Here is a 17,584-nt window from a genome sequence, read left to right as displayed (position 1 = left end):
GCTGCTGGTGCGGGCAGAGGCCTCCTCTCCGCTGTCCACAGCCGAGGACGACTTTCAGCTGCTGTCTTATGCGTCCCGAGTTCTTAAGAGCTGTGAGGCCTAAGGAAAGCTGTGTGACTCAGAACCCCAGGCCTGTCCCACCCAGGAGAGAAAAAGCTCTGACAAGTTACTTACTGTGTGCCCAGGCTGTGAAGGTGCCAAGGGCGGGGCAGGCTCCTTGCGGAGCAGAACCTCTCTGCCTGTGTCACCCGGGCATGGAGGGGGCAGTGGCGGAGGGAGAGGGCCGGCAGGGGTGGTCTCCAAAGGACGATGATCCACCAGGACCAAGGCTTCCGTCCTCCAGGCTGTGGCCGTGTCTGCTGAGGGAAGCGTTTCTCTGTCTCCCTCTGGCACCATCACCCACTCCCACTTGTCGTTTTTTACCTCTTTCCTGCCTTCAAAGAGAACCTGTTGGGTGAGATTTTCAGGTGGGTGAGACAAGGATCTTTATTTCTGCTAAAAAGCAGTGTTCAGAGTATTTCTCATTCATAAACCCTTTGAAAACCTTGGAGGAGAAAAAAAAAAATCTACCATACGAAAGTAGGAAGCCATGTCTAAATATATACTTCGGCCTGGTATTTATGCAATGCTCTTCTCTGAAGGGCTCCAGACGCTAACAGAGCCGCCCATTCATCCTCACCGCCTCCCGGGCAGTTCTGGGTCCTTCTCCTCCATGGCCCTCGTGGGAGCCCGGGAGCCTGGCGGGGGGGGGCGGGCGGCTCACCCACGTCACAGAGCTGCTGCTCCTGCTGTCCTGAGAAACTTCCAGCAGCTCCGTGGCTGACTCTGCACCCCACCTGCACAGATGGGAAACCGAGGCAGGGCAGAAAAGCAACCTTGTGGTTCCGCCCCTGGTCGCCGTCCGCAGAGGACGTGGGGCGAGGAAGGGCTTGGGGTCCCGCAGACACTCGGGAGGGATGCTGCTATCTTATGCGTCCCGGCGGCTGTTGCGTCTCCGGGCGGAGGTGTGTGGGGGGAGCTGCAGGCCGGCAGGAGCAGCGGTGCCTCCGTGCATTCAGACGGGTGTTCTTAAGAATGCAGGGCTGCACAGACAGGACGGTTGCTGTGGCCTCTGGGCGGTCAGCCCGGGGAGTGGGCTTTGCCATCTCGTGGCCCCCGCTGGGCCGACACCTGGCACTGCGCCGAGTGGGGGGCCCTGGGCTGCGGGGTGGCTCGCCTCCCCCCCGCCTTCCTTCTCACCTCTGCTTCCCTCCCCACACCCGCGGCCCTGCAGACCCAGCCCGCGTCCTCAACATGCCCCCCGTGATCTATGTGCCTGTGGGAATTCATGGCTACATCCGCTGCCCTGTGGACGCAGAGCCACCGGCCACCGTGGTCAAGTGGAACAAGGACGGCCGCCCCCTGCAGGTTGAGAAGGTGCCGGAGGGCCGTGTGCCGGTCGCGGGAGGCCCCCGGCCCTGAGGTGCTACCTCTGGGGATCTGGTTCCTGCCAGGGCCCCTCCCCTCCCCCCAGGATTTGGGGAGAGCAAAGAGCTGTTTCCCGTGGGCCGAGTCCAGCAGGGCCTGGCTGTTCTCGCATCGCGAGACGCCCCCCCCCCCCCCTCCAGCCTGCACACGGAGGAGCAGCTGAGGTCCAGCTGAGGGGCCTGGGCCGAGCGCCGGCTCCTGACGCCAGCTCCCCTGTGCTGTCTGTGCCCCAGCAGAACCTGGGCTGGACCCTGATGGAGGACGGCTCCATCCGAATAGAGGAGGCCACAGAGGAGGCTCTTGGCACTTACACCTGTGTGCCTTACAACACCCTGGGGACCATGGGCCAGTCCTCCCCCGCGAGGCTCGTCCTGAAGGTGAGGCCGGGGCTGCGGGCCGCCTCCGTGCGGGCACTGGGCGCCTGAAATGCCCGACGTCACGGCCTCGCCGTGCTCTCCTAGGACCCCCCGTACTTTACGGTGCTACCAGGCTGGGAGTACAGGCAAGAGGCCGGCCGGGAGCTGGTCATCCCCTGCGCCGCCGCCGGGGACCCCTTCCCTGTCATCACGTGGAGGAAGGTACCTCTGGGCTCCGGGGCTCCTGGGGAGCGCGGTAGGGGCACGGCCTGGGAACGGCGCTGTTCCCACGGGGCGGGGGCCGAGTAGCGATGGTGACTCCTGGCGCGGGGTGGGGGCGGGCAGGGAGGGCTGCGGGCTGGGGCCCGGTGCCGCCCCTGTCCTTCCTGGACCCCTGAGTGTTGGTGGCTTCTCTTCTTCCCTGCCCCTCCTCCCACCCTCCTCCCCGCCCCCGTGTTTGGCCAAGGTAGGGAAGCCCAGCAGAAGCAAGCACAGCGCCCTGCCCGGCGGGAGCCTGCAGTTCCGCGCCCTGAGTAAGGAGGACCACGGGCAGTGGGAGTGCAGCGCCACCAATGTGGTCACCAGCATCACTGCCAGCACCCACCTGACTGTCGTCGGTATGGGGTGTGGGAAGGCGGGCCGGGCTCTGGGTGTGGGGCTGTCTGCCCCCAGGTCCGGGCTGGGCCTGGCACAGGGGTCCCCTGACCTGGGGCTCCGGGCACGTGTGCCCGCTTCCTCTGCCTGCATGTTTTCCCTGCCCCTCTGGGGACAGACAGCCACAGTCGTGACAACAGCCAGTGCTTTTTGAGCATTTACCACCAGCTTTAGGCTCAGCACCTAGGGGCGCCTCGTCACACACGTGTGTGAGGTGGGAGCTGGTGTTCCCCCCACGCTCGCTCATTGAGACCGAGGCTGGTCTGGGGGGGACGCCCTGCCTGGCGTCACTGCACTGAGTGGTAGGCCCAGGGCTCGAGCTCCTGCCGGAGGTGTTGACTGCCGTGCCGGGCTGGTGGGCGGCTCTCACGTTGGTGTTTGGGTCTCAGGCCAGAGAGCCGTGTGCGACGGGGGCCTTTGGGCTTCACCTGTGGCCGTCGGCTGCACTTGATGCTCTCCAGACGAGCGCGGGCCTTCTCGGGGCTGATGACCAGGGGCTGGTTTCCCTCCGGCCCTTATTCCTGATGCTCACGCATCTCCTGCTGGAAGGACGAGCCTGCCCGCGGGACGGTTTTCCTCCTCCAGCCCCATGACCCAGCAGGGCTGGGCGCAGCTCCTCAGAGCGTCCTTGTCCCGACGTCTCCCCCGGGGCACCGCTTTTGCCAGGTGCACGAGGTCACAGCCAGCCCGGCTCCGCGGGCTCAGTTCCTCCCGCCTGAGGTGTCCGCTTGGCCTGCAGGCACCAGCCCCCATGCCCCGAGCAGTGTCCGGGTCCAGGTCTCCATGACAACTGCCAACGTGTCCTGGGAGCCAGGCTACGATGGAGGATTTGAGCAGACATTCTCTGTTTGGTACGGACCTCTGTGAGTCACCCCCGCACGCCTTGCTCTCTGCTTATCCCCCCACCCCCACCCCTCATCAGTCCCTGGGGTCAGGGGGCAGGTTATGAGAAGGGTGTGGCTCTCCACCTGCCCTACCTCCCTCCGGATGGTGGGGTGTGTTGCCCGGTGACCAGGCTCCAGGGGGGTGGGGTGTCTGGGATGACGGCGGGGCTGGGGCCTGGATGGTCCGTCACCCTGTGCTGCACGTCCTCAGCTGATCTCGCGGCCCCTCCCTGTCCTTGGCTTGCTCCTCCAGCTTGCTCTATTCTCTGGAGCCTGGAAGAGAGTCCGGATGTTCAAGGGCATCGTAAGACAGTCAGCCACAAGCATAGATCTTTTATTCTGACCCTGCACCAGTGGTTCCAGAAACCCAGTGTGAAGTGGCGCTCACCTTCCTGGCCTTTTCTGCACATGTGCATTTTCTCCCTAGGACCGTGTGTCTGTCGTCTTTGTACCTGGTTATACGTTCACTTAGCGAAGTGCAGAGATTTGAGATCTTTCCCAAACCTCGGGGCAAACAGACATCTTAATAATGCATGAAGCAGGCTGAGGACAGGAGGTGTAGAAAAGCTGGGAGGAGAGGCCTCAGCCGAGGTCCACCCCTCCCCTCAGGATTTTCTCTCCCCACATCCCTCTCCTGAGCCACGCACTGGCCACCTGCATCATGGGTGACATCCTCGAGTCGGGAGGGTGAGCCCTCACCTCCTCCTTTCCAGACCTGTCTCATCTGGGTGTGTAGCCCCAGCCAGGCTCACCAGGTTGGGTCGGGGGCGCCTGGAGATTCAGGGAGAGCCCTCCGTATACTTCTCAGCAGCAGGGAGTCAGAGGGACCTGGCCTGCTCCCCAGCCTCTGATTACCTAGGTGTTCTGAGCTCTGGATGCCCACTGGACCTAGGTGGTGAGCTTGGGGGGCTCGGAGTTGAAGCGGAGCCCCCTCCCATGCCCACCTGTTCCCCAGGGCAGGCGGGACGCTGCCAGGCGGCTGCGTGGCCAGGGCAGGGCGTGTGGCCGCCTTTGGGGAGGCCCGAGCTGAAGGTCTGGGCGTGGACTGTTCCCTCGCTGCCTGCGGCTCTGCTTCGCTTTGTCACTCTGCTGCCTGCTGTGGTGCCGGCGGGGGAAGGGCGGTCACGGGGCTGGGGAGGCCTCCTTCCAGCGCTGGTTTCTCTCTGCTGTGCTTTCGGCTGCCTCCGCTCCGATTCCCGGGCAGAGGCTTGAGCTGTGAGCCGTGAGCCCTTAGCCTGCAGGGGCCTGGCCTCCACGGGGGTCCTCAGGCTGCTGAGGGACTGCGCGGCCAATCCCACGGGACGATGTGTCCTCCCCGTGGTGGCGCCGGGCGCTGCGCCTGGGCGCCGGCTTCATGGCTTGCAGGGAGTCAAGTGGGCTGCAGAGCAAGGGTCGACCCTCACCCCTGGTTCCAGTGTTCTGTAGCCACAGCGCGGCCTTCCTTGGTGACCTCTAACCCAGAAGCCATAGGGGTGGGTCCTGGTCCCCACTGTGGGGAAGCACTGATTATTTCTGTCCTGCGCCCAGCTCCTCCTCAGTGACTCAAGCCCACTCGGACATATTGTGCCCTCGGGGTCACGCAGGTCCCACTTTGGCTGTCCCCGGGAGGCCGGGTGGCCAAGGGCACCTGGCCTCCCCCTGGTCCTGCTCATCCCCACTTTCCCACTTCGGTACCTGCCTTGTTCCCAGCGTCCTCACTCCCAGGGCTGCGCCACTCTTAGGGCTCTGACCAGGGTGAGATTCTCCCAGAATGCAATTGGTAATTTGACCAGTATCTCGAGCATCAGTAACGCCAAGGGTCCCTTTTCAGAGAATAGGCGCCAGTAGTGGCTGGGGACCTGGCTTCATGGGGACCGGCACAGCCACAGCTGGGGGGTTGTGACCTGCTCCTGACCTCTAAGCTGGGGAGGCTGGGGCAGCGCCCCCAACTCCAGCACCTGTGTGCCCTCTCAAGTCTCCAGTGTAACCCACCCCGCGCCCTCGTCCCCGATCCTTTCTCTCTCGGGCAGGATGAAGCGGGCACGGTTTGGGCCCCACGACTGGCTGTCCCTGCCTGTGCCTCCGGGACCCAGCTGGCTGCTGGTGGATGCCCTGGAGCCCGAGACAGCATACCAGTTCAGTGTCCTGGCCCAGAACAAGCTGGGCACCAGCGCCTTCAGTGAGGTGGTCACTGTGAACACTTTAGGTGAGGCCGGGCCGGGATGCTCCTGGAGGGGCTGGGATGGAGAGCAGACATTTCCTGCCCATTGTATGCGGGCGCCTTGCTAAGTGCCTTATACAACCAACACTGACCTCCCAGTAAGGGTCTATCCTACCGTCCCACGGGGTTTGTCTGGGCCAGGGTGCCTCGTGCCCCGTCTGAGCGTTGTGGGCTGCACTGACGTGTCCTCAGATGGATGGAAGAGCTTCAGTTCCATCGTTCCTTACTGGCCCCGTGTTTGCATCTTTCTGTGGCCTCCCGGGGTGGTGGGGGTCCTTCCTCCTCCTTTTGCACTCCCGCTGCTCCCTTCCTCTGGCCCCCGGCCTCGTCTGGTGGCAGGCGTAGGGCCACCTCTTCCTCCCTGACCCAGCGGCTCACCCTGCCCGCCTGCTGTTGCATTTGGCCCCCGTCTGCGGCCAGAGAGGTTGGCTGTGACCAGGCGGCCCCACGCCAGCCTTGTCCCACATTCTTTCTTGCCGAGGCTTGCCCCACCCCGAAGCCCTGTGCCCTGGGGCCTGTTTTTCCACCTGGGCCAGAGGGGAACGGATGGAGTGAGCAGTGCTGAGGGAAGATGTTCCTTCTTCCTTGGAAGAGAATGCAAGATACATTTTGTAGTATCTTTTTTTCTTCTTTAAGATATATTTGATGTGGACCATTTTTAAAGTCTTTGTTGAATTTGTTACACTATTGCTTCTGTTTTTTTTTTTGCGGTACGCGGGCCTCTCACTGCTGTGGCCTCTCCCATCGCGGAGCACAGGCTCCAGATGTGCAGGCTCAGCGGCCATGGCTCACGGGTCCAGCTGCTCCGCGGCATGTGGGATCTTCCCGGACCGGGGAACGAACCCGCGTCCCCTGCATCGGCAGGCGGACTCCCAACCACTGCGCCACCAGGGAAGCCCACTTATGTTTTTTATGTTTTGGTTTTTTGGCCCTGAGGTATGTGGGATCTTAGCTTCCTGACCAGGGATCGAACCCACACCCCCTGCATTGGAAAGCGAAGTCTTAACCACTGGACCGCCAGGGAAGTCCCTATAGTATCTTTTCAAAGATACTGTCTTATTCAAAAGATAATTACATTTCCTTCTTCCCTGAAGTTCCTGACTCTTTTCCTTTCACGGGACCTGATGCCCTTGTGTGTGTCGTCAGAAGTGCTCTGGAAATGGAGTCAGGAGGCTCGGGCCCACCCACCCTGCCCCCTTCCCTTGGGTCACGAGGGCTCTTCATGGGACACGTGTCCTGAATTGATGCCTGCACCCTGGGGATGTGGCCCTCATCGCCCTGGGGTCACTGCCCCCACAGGGACGTGTGGGTAGAGGGGTTGCAGCGGCCTCGGCAACCCCGCCATCACCTCTCCCTCCCCCGCAGCATTCCCTGTCACAACTCCAGAACCCCTGGTGCTGGTTACCCCACCGAGGTGCCTCACAGCCAACCGGACCCAGCAGGGTGTGCTCCTGTCCTGGCTCCCACCTGCCAACCACAGCTTCCCCATCGACCGCTACATCCTGGAGTTCCGCGTCGGAGAGCGCTGGGAGACGCTGGATGACGCCATACCTGGCACTGATGGGGACTTCTTTGCTAGGGACCTGTCCCAGGTGAGGTGCCTAGCGTTTTCCCCGCTGCTTTTCTCAATTCCGGAAGTGACGTGACTCTTCCTAGAATCACTGGAAGCTTTGAGTGACCCAGCTCAGGTGTGTGTGGGCCGCTGCGTACCGTCCCACACCTGCACTCCTGTGCTCGCAGGTCTCCTGCCAGGTTTGGGATCCTCAGATCACTGCAGCTGAGGTCGGCAGGTTCAGGGCCTGCCCTGTGGCCGCCGGGAGTGCCATTCTCGCTTGAGGGGTCTCCAGGTGCCGACACGAGCCAGGGTGGGCTGGGGGCCCAGCTCCCTGCGGGAGTCTGACGTGGGCAGAGGCTTCCCAGAAGGGTTGTCTTCCACTTGCCCAGAGTAGGGTCCCTTCGTTAGCAATTCCGAGCCCCTGGAGGAGAAGACGGTGCTTTTTTCCAGCTGACTCCCCTTAACCCGGGAGGTCTCTCTAGTTGGAGAGGCAGCAGCGTATTTCTCAGTGGCCCCCTGTCCCACCTATGTTCCCTCTCCCTTCCCTGCACTCCTGAGAGCCCATGTGGCATCTCTGCCCAACTCTGCTTTCAGTGACCTCACGTTGGTAGCTTGAAATCGGCCACGGTGGGAGTATTCATCCCATGGAAGTCGGCAGATACTCCCGAGTCGCAGAGCTGGGGTGGGGGGAGGATGGGCGGCTGTCGCAGGTCCAGGTCGCTTGGCTGACGATGGGGTGTCCTCCCTGGGGCTGTAGGACACGTGGTACGAGTTCCGGGTCCTGGCTGTCATGCAGGATCTGATCAGCGAGCCCAGCAACATCGCCGGCGTCTCCAGCACAGGTACTTGGGGGAGGGGCGGCGTCTGTGGAACAGCTCTTGTGGGAAGAGGTTGAGCTGGAAGTAGAGCGAAAGCGCCGGCTGAAGCCTGCCAGGTGGGTAGGATTTCTCCGTCTAAAGAGCTGCGTTCGTGACCGTTTCTATAAGGTAACCACAGAGAGAAATCCAGTTAAGGTTCTTGTTAGAATAGTTGAAAAGGACTTAAGCCCTTTTGCTATAACATTTCTGTTCCTCTGGTGTCATCCTCTTGGGGGTGGGGGGCGAATTGGAGCAAAGAGACAGAAACAGGTCAGCAGTACTTACTGACGCCTCTCGTTAAGATGGCTTCATAATTAGGGTGTTTCATTTGGAAAATTGCTGTTTGGTGTTGTTTTCCTCCATTCCTTCCTCTCCGTAGATATTTTCAGGCTAAATAAAGCCAACTCCCCAGCATTTTCTCCATTTATCTTTCTTTCTCTTGGCTCTGGTCCCATTTCTATACATCTTTCTCCAGCTACACTCCCTCACATGTAGCAGGCCCCTCTCCCAGAAGTGGTTCCCTTGGTCTGGGAAGAGGTTTTTGCTTAGTGATCCAGCAGTGGCTCACGTCCTCGGGCAGCGCTCGCAGAGACCCTCGGAGGCAGTGGGCAAGAGCTGGGCCAAGAAGCTCGTGCTCGGGCCTGGTGGAGATATGGGGGCAGCGGGGAGGGCGGGGGGTGGGCGGGCGAGAAAGCCGGTGGGGAGCGGCTGTGACTTCTGTCGCGTATACTAGGCACTGTGGGGCTGTTTTTCTCTACACGGAGGTGCCTGCTGTAGCAGCAGAGACGAGCGTACTTCTGTCTTGGCTTCCCTCCAGGGAAGAGAGCTGCAGCCAAGCTAGAAGAGAGGACTTGAGGGTTTGGGGGTGCCTCTCACGAACTGTTCTGCATTCGGTGGCTTTATGTCTCGTTCCCGGCAGTCGGGAGGTTCCCGTGGTAAACAAGGATGCAGCTCCCTCGGCGTTCCCTGTCTTGAAGCCTCCCACTTCCAAAGGCTGAGCCCTTGTTTTCCACTCAGCCAGTCAGCACGATCTGGATTGTTTTAATCCCTCGCTGTCCTTGACATGGCAATGGATTCTGGCCAAATGTATCAAGATACATAGGCTTCCCCTTTGATGAGCCTGTAGAGCAGCACTTATTAACACAACTGTCAGGTGACACGTAACGCAGTGGACTGGTCCAGTCTCGGCTGTCACTCTGAGCTCTGCGGACCTGGGCACCAAGTGAAGCTCACTTCTGCCTGTAGAACAAGGACATTGTTTGATGCCCCGATCCGTGCCAGCACGTGCCTGTGGTGCCCAGGACACGCTGACCCCCTGCAGAAGTTGCCCGCCTGCACCGTGATGGTTAGAAAGGGGCACCTGCGTTCTGCAGCAACAGCCCTGCTGCTGCTGCTGCAGAGTTTCACCCTCTGGGCCCTGGTCCTATAGAGAGGTTGGTGGGAGTCACGATGCCCGTGTGACGCTTAGGCCTCTGCAGTGTCCAGTCAGCTAGTCATGGGTTCCGTGTAGAGCGTGCTGGTAGGTGAGGGTGGCAGGTAAGGTGCTGGGCCAGCGCAGACCATCACAGAGCTGGCGTCCCACAGGGAAGAGATAACAGATGGTGTTTCCTCTCCACAAGCAAGGTAGCGATTCCTCGGCTCTGTAAACGCCCTCTTCTCCGTCTTCCCGCCACGCCACCTCTTCATTTTTAGGGCGGAGCCTTAGTGATGTCTGTCCTACACAGGTGGGGAACCACCTGGGGCCCTGGGGAGGGAGGATCTAACCCGTGCTCTCCCCCATCCCCCCAGACATCTTCCCGCAGCCGGACCTGACCGAAGATGGCCTGGCTCGGCCGGTACTGGCTGGAATCGTGGCCACCATATGCTTCCTGGCTGCGGCCATCCTGTTCAGCACCCTGGCCGCCTGCTTTGTCAACAGGCAGCGCAAGCGGAAGCTCAAGCGCAAGAAAGGTAGGTGTCGCCTTGAAAACAGGGAAACTGGGACCTCGTGGGCAGAGCTGCCGATGGGACTTGCTCTGATGGTGGGAGAGTCGGCTGGGACCGAAACGAGGGTGGAGGCAAGACCCGGTGGGGGCACGTGATCCTGGACCCAGACGTGCCAGGTGCTAGGGTGCTGCTTCCCTGCGGGGCTTTGGTCTGGGCCCTGCTGACAGCTGGGGAGGGCTGTGTGGCGTCAGGCCTCAGCGGGCTCCCCTCTCTCTCCCTCCAGACCCTCCACTCTCCATCACGCACTGCAGGAAGAGCCTGGAGTCTCCGTAAGTGGTCTAGCCCCAGAGAGACAGGGTACGGCCATCTGGGGTGGAGGGTGGAGGGCTCGCTCCGCCCCATGACAGTGTTTCTAAGCTGTTTTCCCTTAATTGATCTGCACGGTAATTTTAAGTTGTCCGCACTAATGGGGGAGCAGTAGTGTAGATGACCCAAAATGGTAGATGAGCTGTTCATTTCTTGGATTTTTTTTCCATCCTAACAGATGTATCGTCTTAATGTGCCTTGTTTAAGTTACTCTTAAAATGAGCTTGCATTCCTTGAGCAACCTGGGAGTGAAGTTGCAGGTGTGACTGGAGAGAGGTAGCAAACATAGGAACAGGCAGAATAAACGCAGAAACGAGGTGTCCATTTGGAAAGTGGACAGCGCACGCCTGGACAGTTGAGAGTTGAGAGTCGGCCAGAGTATTTCACGCCGGCACACGCCACCCGCCAGCATTCCTCCTCCTCACTGGCATCCTCCTAGGCGCGTGTGGTACTTTGCAGGGAGAACGGAAAGCAGTAGTGTCCTCTGAGCTTCCTCACGCCTCCTGCTCTCTCCCTGTCCCCAGCTTGTCCTCCGGCAAGGTCAGCCCCGAGAGCATCCGCACACTCCGCGCCCCGTCCGAGTCCTCCGACGACCAGGCCCAGCCGGCGGCCAAGAGGATGCTGAGCCCCGTGCGGGAGAAGGAGCTGTCCTTGTACAAGAAGACCAAGAGGGCCATCAGCAGCAAGAAGTACAGCGTGGCCAAGGCGGAGGCCGAGGCGGAGGCCACCACGCCCATCGAGCTCATCAGCAGGGGCCCCGACGGCCGCTTTGTGATGGACCCCTCCGAGGTGGAACCCTCTGCGAAGGCTCGGCGCATTGAGGGCTTCCCCTTTGCGGAGGAGACCGACATGTACCCTGAGTTCCGCCAGTCGGACGAGGAGAATGAAGACCCGCTGGTGCCCGCGTCTGTGGCCGCCCTCAAGTCCCAGCTGACCCCTCTGTCATCCAGCCAGGAGTCTTACCTGCCACCACCAGCATACAGCCCTCGGTTCCAGCGCCGCAGCCTGGAGGGCCCTGGCGGCCTGGAGGGCCGGCTCCAGGCCACTGGCCAAGCCAGGCCACCCGCTCCCCGGCCCTTCCACCACGGCCAGTATTACGGGTACCTCAGCAGCAGCAGCCCTGGGGAGGTGGAGCCGCCGCCCTTCTACATGCCGGAGGTGGGCAGCCCCCTGAGCTCTGTCATGTCCTCGCCACCTCTGCACACCGAGGGGCCTTTCGGCCACCCCGCCATCCCCGAGGAGAACGGAGAGAACGCTTCCAACAGCACGCTGCCCTTGACTCAGACGCCCACCGGCGGGCGCTCCCCAGAGCCCTGGGGCCGGCCGGAGTTCCCCTTTGGGGGACTGGAGACCCCGGCCGTGGTGTTCCCCCACCAGCTGCACCCGTGTGATGTGGCTGAGAGTCTGCAGCCTGCAGCCGGCCTCCCCCGAGGACTGCCGCCCGCCTCCCTGCCGGTGCCCGCAGCCTACCCGGGCATCCTGTCTTTGGAGGCGCCCAAGGGCTGGGCTGGCAAGGCGCCGAGCAGAGGCCCTGCCCCAGTGCCCCCCGCCGCCAAGTGGCAGGACAGGCCTGTGCAACCTCTGGTGAGCCAAGGGCAGCTGAGACACACCAGCCAAGGCATGGGCATACCCGTGTTGCCTTACCCCGAGCCGGCCGAGCCGGGGGCGCACGGCGGCCCCAGCGCGCTGGGCCTGGACACCCCGTGGTATGAGCCTCAGCCCCGGCCCCGGCCCAGCCCCCGGCAGGCCAGGCGCGCCGAGCCCAGTTTACATCAAGTGGTGCTACAGCCCTCCCGGCTCTCGCCTCTGACCCAGAGCCCCCTCGGCTCGCGCACCAGCTCCCCCGAGCTCGCCGCGCGGGCCCGGCCGCGCCCCGGCCTCCTGCAGCCCGCTGAGGTGTCGGAGACCGCCCTGCAGCCGCCGGCTGCCGTCAGCTTCTCGCGCAAGTCCACGCCGTCCACGGGCTCCCCGTCCCAGAGCAGCCGCAGCGGCAGCCCCAGCTACCGGCCCACCGTGGGCTTCACCGCTCTGGCCACGGGCTACCCCTCCCCTCCGCCGGGCCCCGCAGGGCCTGTGGACCACTTGGATGTGTTTGGACAGACGCCTTCCCCTCGGAGGGTGGGGGAGGAGCTGCTCAGACCGGAGCCGCCCCCGCCACCGTTACCAACCGCAGGGTGAGTGTGAGCCGTCTCTCCTGCCCACCGCCGCCTGGTCATCTTCCTCCACTTTCCTCCCCTGCCCTCGCCCTTCCATCCACCGACTGACAGGGCTTGTCGGGACACGCTGCAGCATCCCTTCGGGAGAGGAGCGCTGGTCTTGGCAGCGGCAGGGAGTGGTCACTGGGGGGGGGGTGTGGCTTACCTGCCCAGGTACCCTGCCAGGGGCATGAGGGGTCTTCCCCATCCAGCCCAGAGCTCTCAGGAGGCCATCCGGGGGCCGGGGGAGAGGACGTGGCCAGGGGATGTGTGGTGTGTCCCCATGAGTGGTCCCCCGGGGCCTTCTGGAGTGGAGAGCCCACCACGTCCCCGTGAGCCTGGCTTTGGGCGGTTCCAGGGTTGGCCCAGAGACCTTGTATCCAGCCTCCTTTTCTTCCTCAGCCTCTCCTCCTCGAAAGCAGGACCCTGGGGCTTGACTTCCCTGGACCACCAGGCTCCCGTCCCCACCCTCCTGCCCTTAGCAGCCTAGTGAGTGCCGCCTCCCGCCCCCACCTGGCCCCCCAGCCTCCCTGGAGGCTGCGTCCTGGAGGCTGGGAGCAAAACCTCAGGCCTCTGAACCGTGTGCCCGAGCCACACGCCCCACCCCAACCTGTGTGCCTCGCAGGGAGCTGCAGACAGACAGACAGACAGACAAGCCCCTGCGATCAGCCGGCCTGGGGGAGCCCACTGTAAACTGTAGCAGCTGGTGTGCCAGGTACCAGTCAGCCTGGACGCCTGCCCGTGTTCTTTCTCTCTGGTCTTTCTTCTGCTCTCCTCCCTCCTCCTCCCACTACTTCCTCCCCAAGTCCGTCCTTCTGTCCGTCTCTCTTCCTTCTCCATCCTCTTTGGGTTGGCCCGACTTGCTGGGAAGAGTCTGCACCGTCCGTAGTCCCCCATCCCTCCTGACCCCTGCCCCGGTTCCGTCCTTTGGTCTCTTCTTGATGTGGCCGCCTGTGCAGGGGAGCAGAGTCCAGAGGAGGCTGGCCTGGTGGTAGGCAGAGGGGAGGAGGTCGAGAGGAGGGAGCCCAGCGCCCTTCCCTTGCCCTCTTCCCTCCCCCCCCACTCTGGTACCTGGAAGCACAAGCCTCACCTCCCACCCCGGCTCAGGTGGGGAGCAGCTCGGGAGGTGGAGGAGAGCTGCGTGCTGTCTGTGCAGGAGATGCGGGGGGCTGTGCCCTGTCGTCTGTGCTTTGTGCAGCCCTCATCTGCTTCGTCCCATCGTGCCGTCTGGGTCTCTGTCTCTCTCCTTACTGCTCACCCCATTCTCTGGCCTCGCTTGTCGGTTCTCTGGTCCCTGTGCTCCTCCCCTTCCCTCTGGGTGTGCGTGGGTGGTTCCCCGCACCCATGTTGATAACCGCTTTGTTTCTGATTGATCTCAGCTATCTGGGCAGTGTTGTCGAGACAAGCCTCTCTTCAGCTCAATAGGTAAGGGAGCTCCGGCTGGGTGGGTGGGCAGGGGGCGGACCAGCGGACGGGCTTCCGCAGGGCCAGCGCTTCCTCCATAGGGGAATCCAGACCACAGCCCTCACCCCTCTGTGGGGCGGCAGCCTCCGCCCCGATGGCCCGTGGCTTCTGGGTCCCCACGCCCTGCTGCTGCCACAGCTGCCGGGCCTCGCTCGCACTGCCTCGCTGCAGCTTCTGAGCCCCTCCCAGAGCCTCCCTGCAGTTTTTGCACTCAGACACCTCGCCATCCTGCTGCCCAGAGCTTCCCACAGAAGCCCTTGGGGCCCTGCATGCACCCTCAGGGGCCTAGAATGCCTACGAGCGCTTTGCACCTCTGCACCTTGGAAACCTGGCCGGGCACGTGGTGTCTCGAAGCACCGGCCCCTTTCTGCCCGGTTTCCCCAGTAGCAGGCGTAGAGACCCCCTTCCTCCCTCAGCCCCCCGGGTGCAGATCTCCCCCTGGGGTGGCCGCTCCCTCACTGTCCTCTCGGGATCCTGCTGATGCTCGGTCCTCCCAGGAGCATGCGGCTGGGCTACGGCCCTGCTCCTTTCCTCACCAGCCGGGTCTTTCTCAGGGCCAGGCCACCTGTGGTCCTCTGAGGGCAGGGGCAGGCTCCTAAGCCTGCTCTGCAGCCTGTTGGCTGTCACAGGACTGAGGCGTGGACCTCGCCCGCGGGCTCACGTTGCTCTCAAGGCCCCTGCAGTAGCCACTCCTGATGTCCCTGGGCCACAGCTCCGGGAAGGGGTCTTGGAGGAGCTCCGCCGGAGAGGACAGGCCCCCGGGCAGAAGGCAGCTCTGCTCTCCATGTGGGCGACTCCTTCCAGGTGGAGGTCTCGGGAGCTTGACAGCAGAGGGGTGCCAAGTCTCTCTGAGAGGTTTTTGTGGTCCCCTGAGGCCTGCTCAGTCTCATGGCCGCTGACAAGATCTTCCTTTTGCCGTGGACGCCAGTCCCGTGCTTGTGGCAACAAGCAAACGCAGGCACCAGGCACTCAGATGGGAGAGGGAGCCTCCTCTGGGCGCTTCTGGCTTCCTGGGTTGAAGTCTCTGCATCCCTTCCCCACCTGGAGACGGCAGGAGGGCTAACGGTCCTGACTCAGGACCATCGGTCTCCTCTGGGCCTAAGGATGGCCTCCCGTAAACAGGACGGCCGTGCCACGAGAGTGTCTGCAGCCAGAGGTCGCGGGATTGTGTGAGGCTGGCCGGGTGCCACGCCGCAGCCATGAGCTCGGGGAGACCAGGGACGGTGTAGTTAGGAGCGGCCAATGGGGTGACAGTGATGGGACCGCCCTCCACCTTCCTGCTCTCCTCCCTGCCCCCAGTTGTGACCCCCCTGCTGCCCCCAGAGGAGTGATGACTCCAGGCCCAGCTCTCACTCCACTCTGGGAAAGTGCCTGGGCCTGGGCCCCGTTCTGGTTCGTGACCCCCTCCCCGGTGTCCCCACCTGCCAGACCTGGGGGCTGGGTGCCCTCTCACTGCTGTGGTAAACCAGGAAACCAGGGGCGCGATGCAGGGTGGTTTCCACCTGGCCCGGCCAGCTCTCCAGCCTTGGGGAGTCAGGCCCTCACCGTGCTGCCTGCCGAGAGCTCTGGGTGGAGGCTGCTGGGCCCTTGCAGGAGCCAGGCTCCTTCTCGGGCGCCACCCTCACACTGCCTTTGCATGTGTCCCCGCTGGGTCTCGTTGGAGGTGGTGTGACTCGTCTCGTCCACGTGTGTCCTTGCTCTGTTCCCACTTCCTTTGCTCTCCCCTGTTCTGCTCCCGCCCCGCCCCGCCTCCTCTCCCCTTTCCTCCTCCTCCCAGCTCCCTTCTCGGACCTGTCCCTTTGTGGATGGGGCTCTCCGTTCCCTGTCTGACACCAGTAGCGGCCCTGTTCTTGCCTCCCCTCTGATCCCCTTTCCTGTTCATACTGACCTTGGCCTCCACGAGGCAGGTGGGTTGGGAGCGTGCTGGGGCCCCTTGTACTGGGTGAACCGTGGGAAGGAGGTCCCGTTGGTAAAAGCCTCTGCCGAGTTCGGAGGCCACACACTTGCCCCACCAGAGGGGGGCTGTCTGTGGACGCAGTGGTGGGCACTGATCTCCGGACTCCTGGCTGGCTGTGCTGTGGCAGAGGGTGGGTTCACCCATGTCCTGGCTACACCGTGGATGTGAGTGGGTGTCCTCGGTCTCCGCCTCAGTCCTGTAGTCAGATGGCAGAGTGTCCACTCAGGAGAGGAAGGAAGTGCTCCTTCATCACTGCTCTGTCACCGGGCACGGCAGCCGCCAGGGTTAACGGCCAGCTCTTGGGGCAGGAGGGCAGGAAAAGTCCGGAGGATTTCGACTGTCCTGCCCTGTGGTTTGCCTTTTTGAACCTGGCTGTGTCTTTCTTCCCCTGCTCTGGGTGAGCATAGAGATATGCACTAAGGCCTCTGGGGCTATCTGGTTGTGATTTGGATTTTGTACGGATTTTATAACAGGTGAGAGAGAGAAAAAGAGAGTGTTAAGGTCAGTTTCAGGCTGTCTTTGGTAGGTGTGAACCACAAAGAAACACCTGTGGGACAGAGAACTGGGGTTCATGGGGAACACGGTCCGGAGAAGCCCCTGGGCTTTAATTTCAGGCCTTCACCTTCCAGTAATGCTCGTACTTTCTGGGGGATGGGGTCCAAGTTTGCTGAATTCTTGCGTGTTCTGGAAGAACTGGGGCTGACTGGAAAGAGAACTCCGGCCTTGCCTCCCTGGAGGGCACCCCACTGGCCAGCCCTGGACTACCTGCTGCCCTTGTTCCAGGGATGGGATGCAGCTGCTTCACCCAGCCTCCTACTGTCTGAACGTCATCGGCATCAAAAGCCCATTACCTGAAAGTCCCCTGGGGGGCTTGGTGTTGATAGGGGACATGGCCCCCCTTTCCCCCTTCCCAGAGAAGGGAGGTGGTTTGATGTCTGCTGGGACACATTTCACGTGACTTTTCTACATAACTAGCTGAATATAAAGACCCATTTTGCCCCTTCCCCTGTACCTCCCGTCCTTCCAGACCCTTGCTTTTATTTTTTGCCTCCTGTACCGGGAGAGTGTTCCAGTGCCTTGGGGAGCCTTCTCCTGTCATGCATCTGAGCCTGAGCACCAAGCCAAACGCGAAAACAGGTGGACAGCAGGTGCCTTGGAAGAGCTGGAGCTTGGCTGCTTCACAGGGGAAAATTGGCTTCCCCCACTCAGTGGATTGTTGCTGCTCGGGAATCATCGCCTGAGGGCATCACTTCAGCCAGCCTTCCCCCTCCCTGGTCTGCCTTCTCTGGCTCTGCCACCGAAGCAGAGGATGTCAGTGACCGTGGCAGCAAGCGCGTGCAGGGCAGGCTGATTGCTCAGGTGCACGCGAAAGCAGTGTTTTCCTTCCATGCAGCTTCTGCACCTGTTTCCCTTGGGAAGAAGCTGGACACGCAGTTTATCTGATGTTGAGAGTCCTGGCTCTTACCCCATGATAACTGGATTATAAGATAGACTGCCTAACCTCTCTAAACTAACTTCAGTTTCTCCATCTGAAAAGTGGGATCAATATAGCATTTGCCTCTTAGGGATGTTGTAAGGGTTAAAGAAAATTATTGCAGGGAACATAGATCAGTGCCTGGCGTGGTAAGTGGTAAGTAAATGCTGTATGATAAAAGTGGTAATAGTAGTGATATGTTGCTTGTAATAATAATGTCCCTGGAAGT

At 62.0% G+C, this 17,584-nt stretch overlaps 1 protein-coding gene across 6 annotated transcripts in view; it reads left to right on the top strand.

Moving 5' to 3' along the window:
* IGSF9B (immunoglobulin superfamily member 9B) overlaps positions 1 to 17,584 on the top strand; it is a 49,146-nt gene that overhangs the window by 18,936 nt on the left and 12,626 nt on the right. Inside the window, exons 8-20 of one of the 6 annotated variants that reach the window (XR_010946385.1) lie at positions 1,274 to 1,416; positions 1,701 to 1,844; positions 1,929 to 2,045; positions 2,290 to 2,440; positions 3,217 to 3,340; positions 5,371 to 5,546; positions 6,927 to 7,153; positions 7,874 to 7,958; positions 9,762 to 9,923; positions 10,183 to 10,228; positions 10,790 to 12,439; positions 13,086 to 13,175; positions 13,840 to 13,885. Coding sequence is in view for 4 of the 6 variants with exons in the window: in XM_067751618.1 (XP_067607719.1) it covers positions 1,274 to 1,416; positions 1,701 to 1,844; positions 1,929 to 2,045; positions 2,290 to 2,440; positions 3,217 to 3,340; positions 5,371 to 5,546; positions 6,927 to 7,153; positions 7,874 to 7,958; positions 9,762 to 9,923; positions 10,183 to 10,228; positions 10,790 to 12,439 (3,025 nt within the window). In the remaining 2 variants the exon portion in view is untranslated. The remainder of the gene's footprint in view (positions 1 to 1,273; positions 1,417 to 1,700; positions 1,845 to 1,928; positions 2,046 to 2,289; positions 2,441 to 3,216; positions 3,341 to 5,370; positions 5,547 to 6,926; positions 7,154 to 7,873; positions 7,959 to 9,761; positions 9,924 to 10,182; positions 10,229 to 10,789; positions 12,440 to 13,085; positions 13,176 to 13,839; positions 13,886 to 17,584) is intronic. The other 5 variants (XR_010946386.1, XM_067751621.1, XM_067751619.1 and 2 more) reach the window with 5 other exon arrangements.

Source organism: Pseudorca crassidens, chromosome 9 (genome assembly GCF_039906515.1).
Source record: "Pseudorca crassidens isolate mPseCra1 chromosome 9, mPseCra1.hap1, whole genome shotgun sequence".
Taxonomy (NCBI): Eukaryota; Metazoa; Chordata; class Mammalia; order Artiodactyla; family Delphinidae; genus Pseudorca; species Pseudorca crassidens.
Note: the sequence above shows the minus strand (reverse complement) of the source record. Positions and strands in the feature narration are given on the sequence as shown.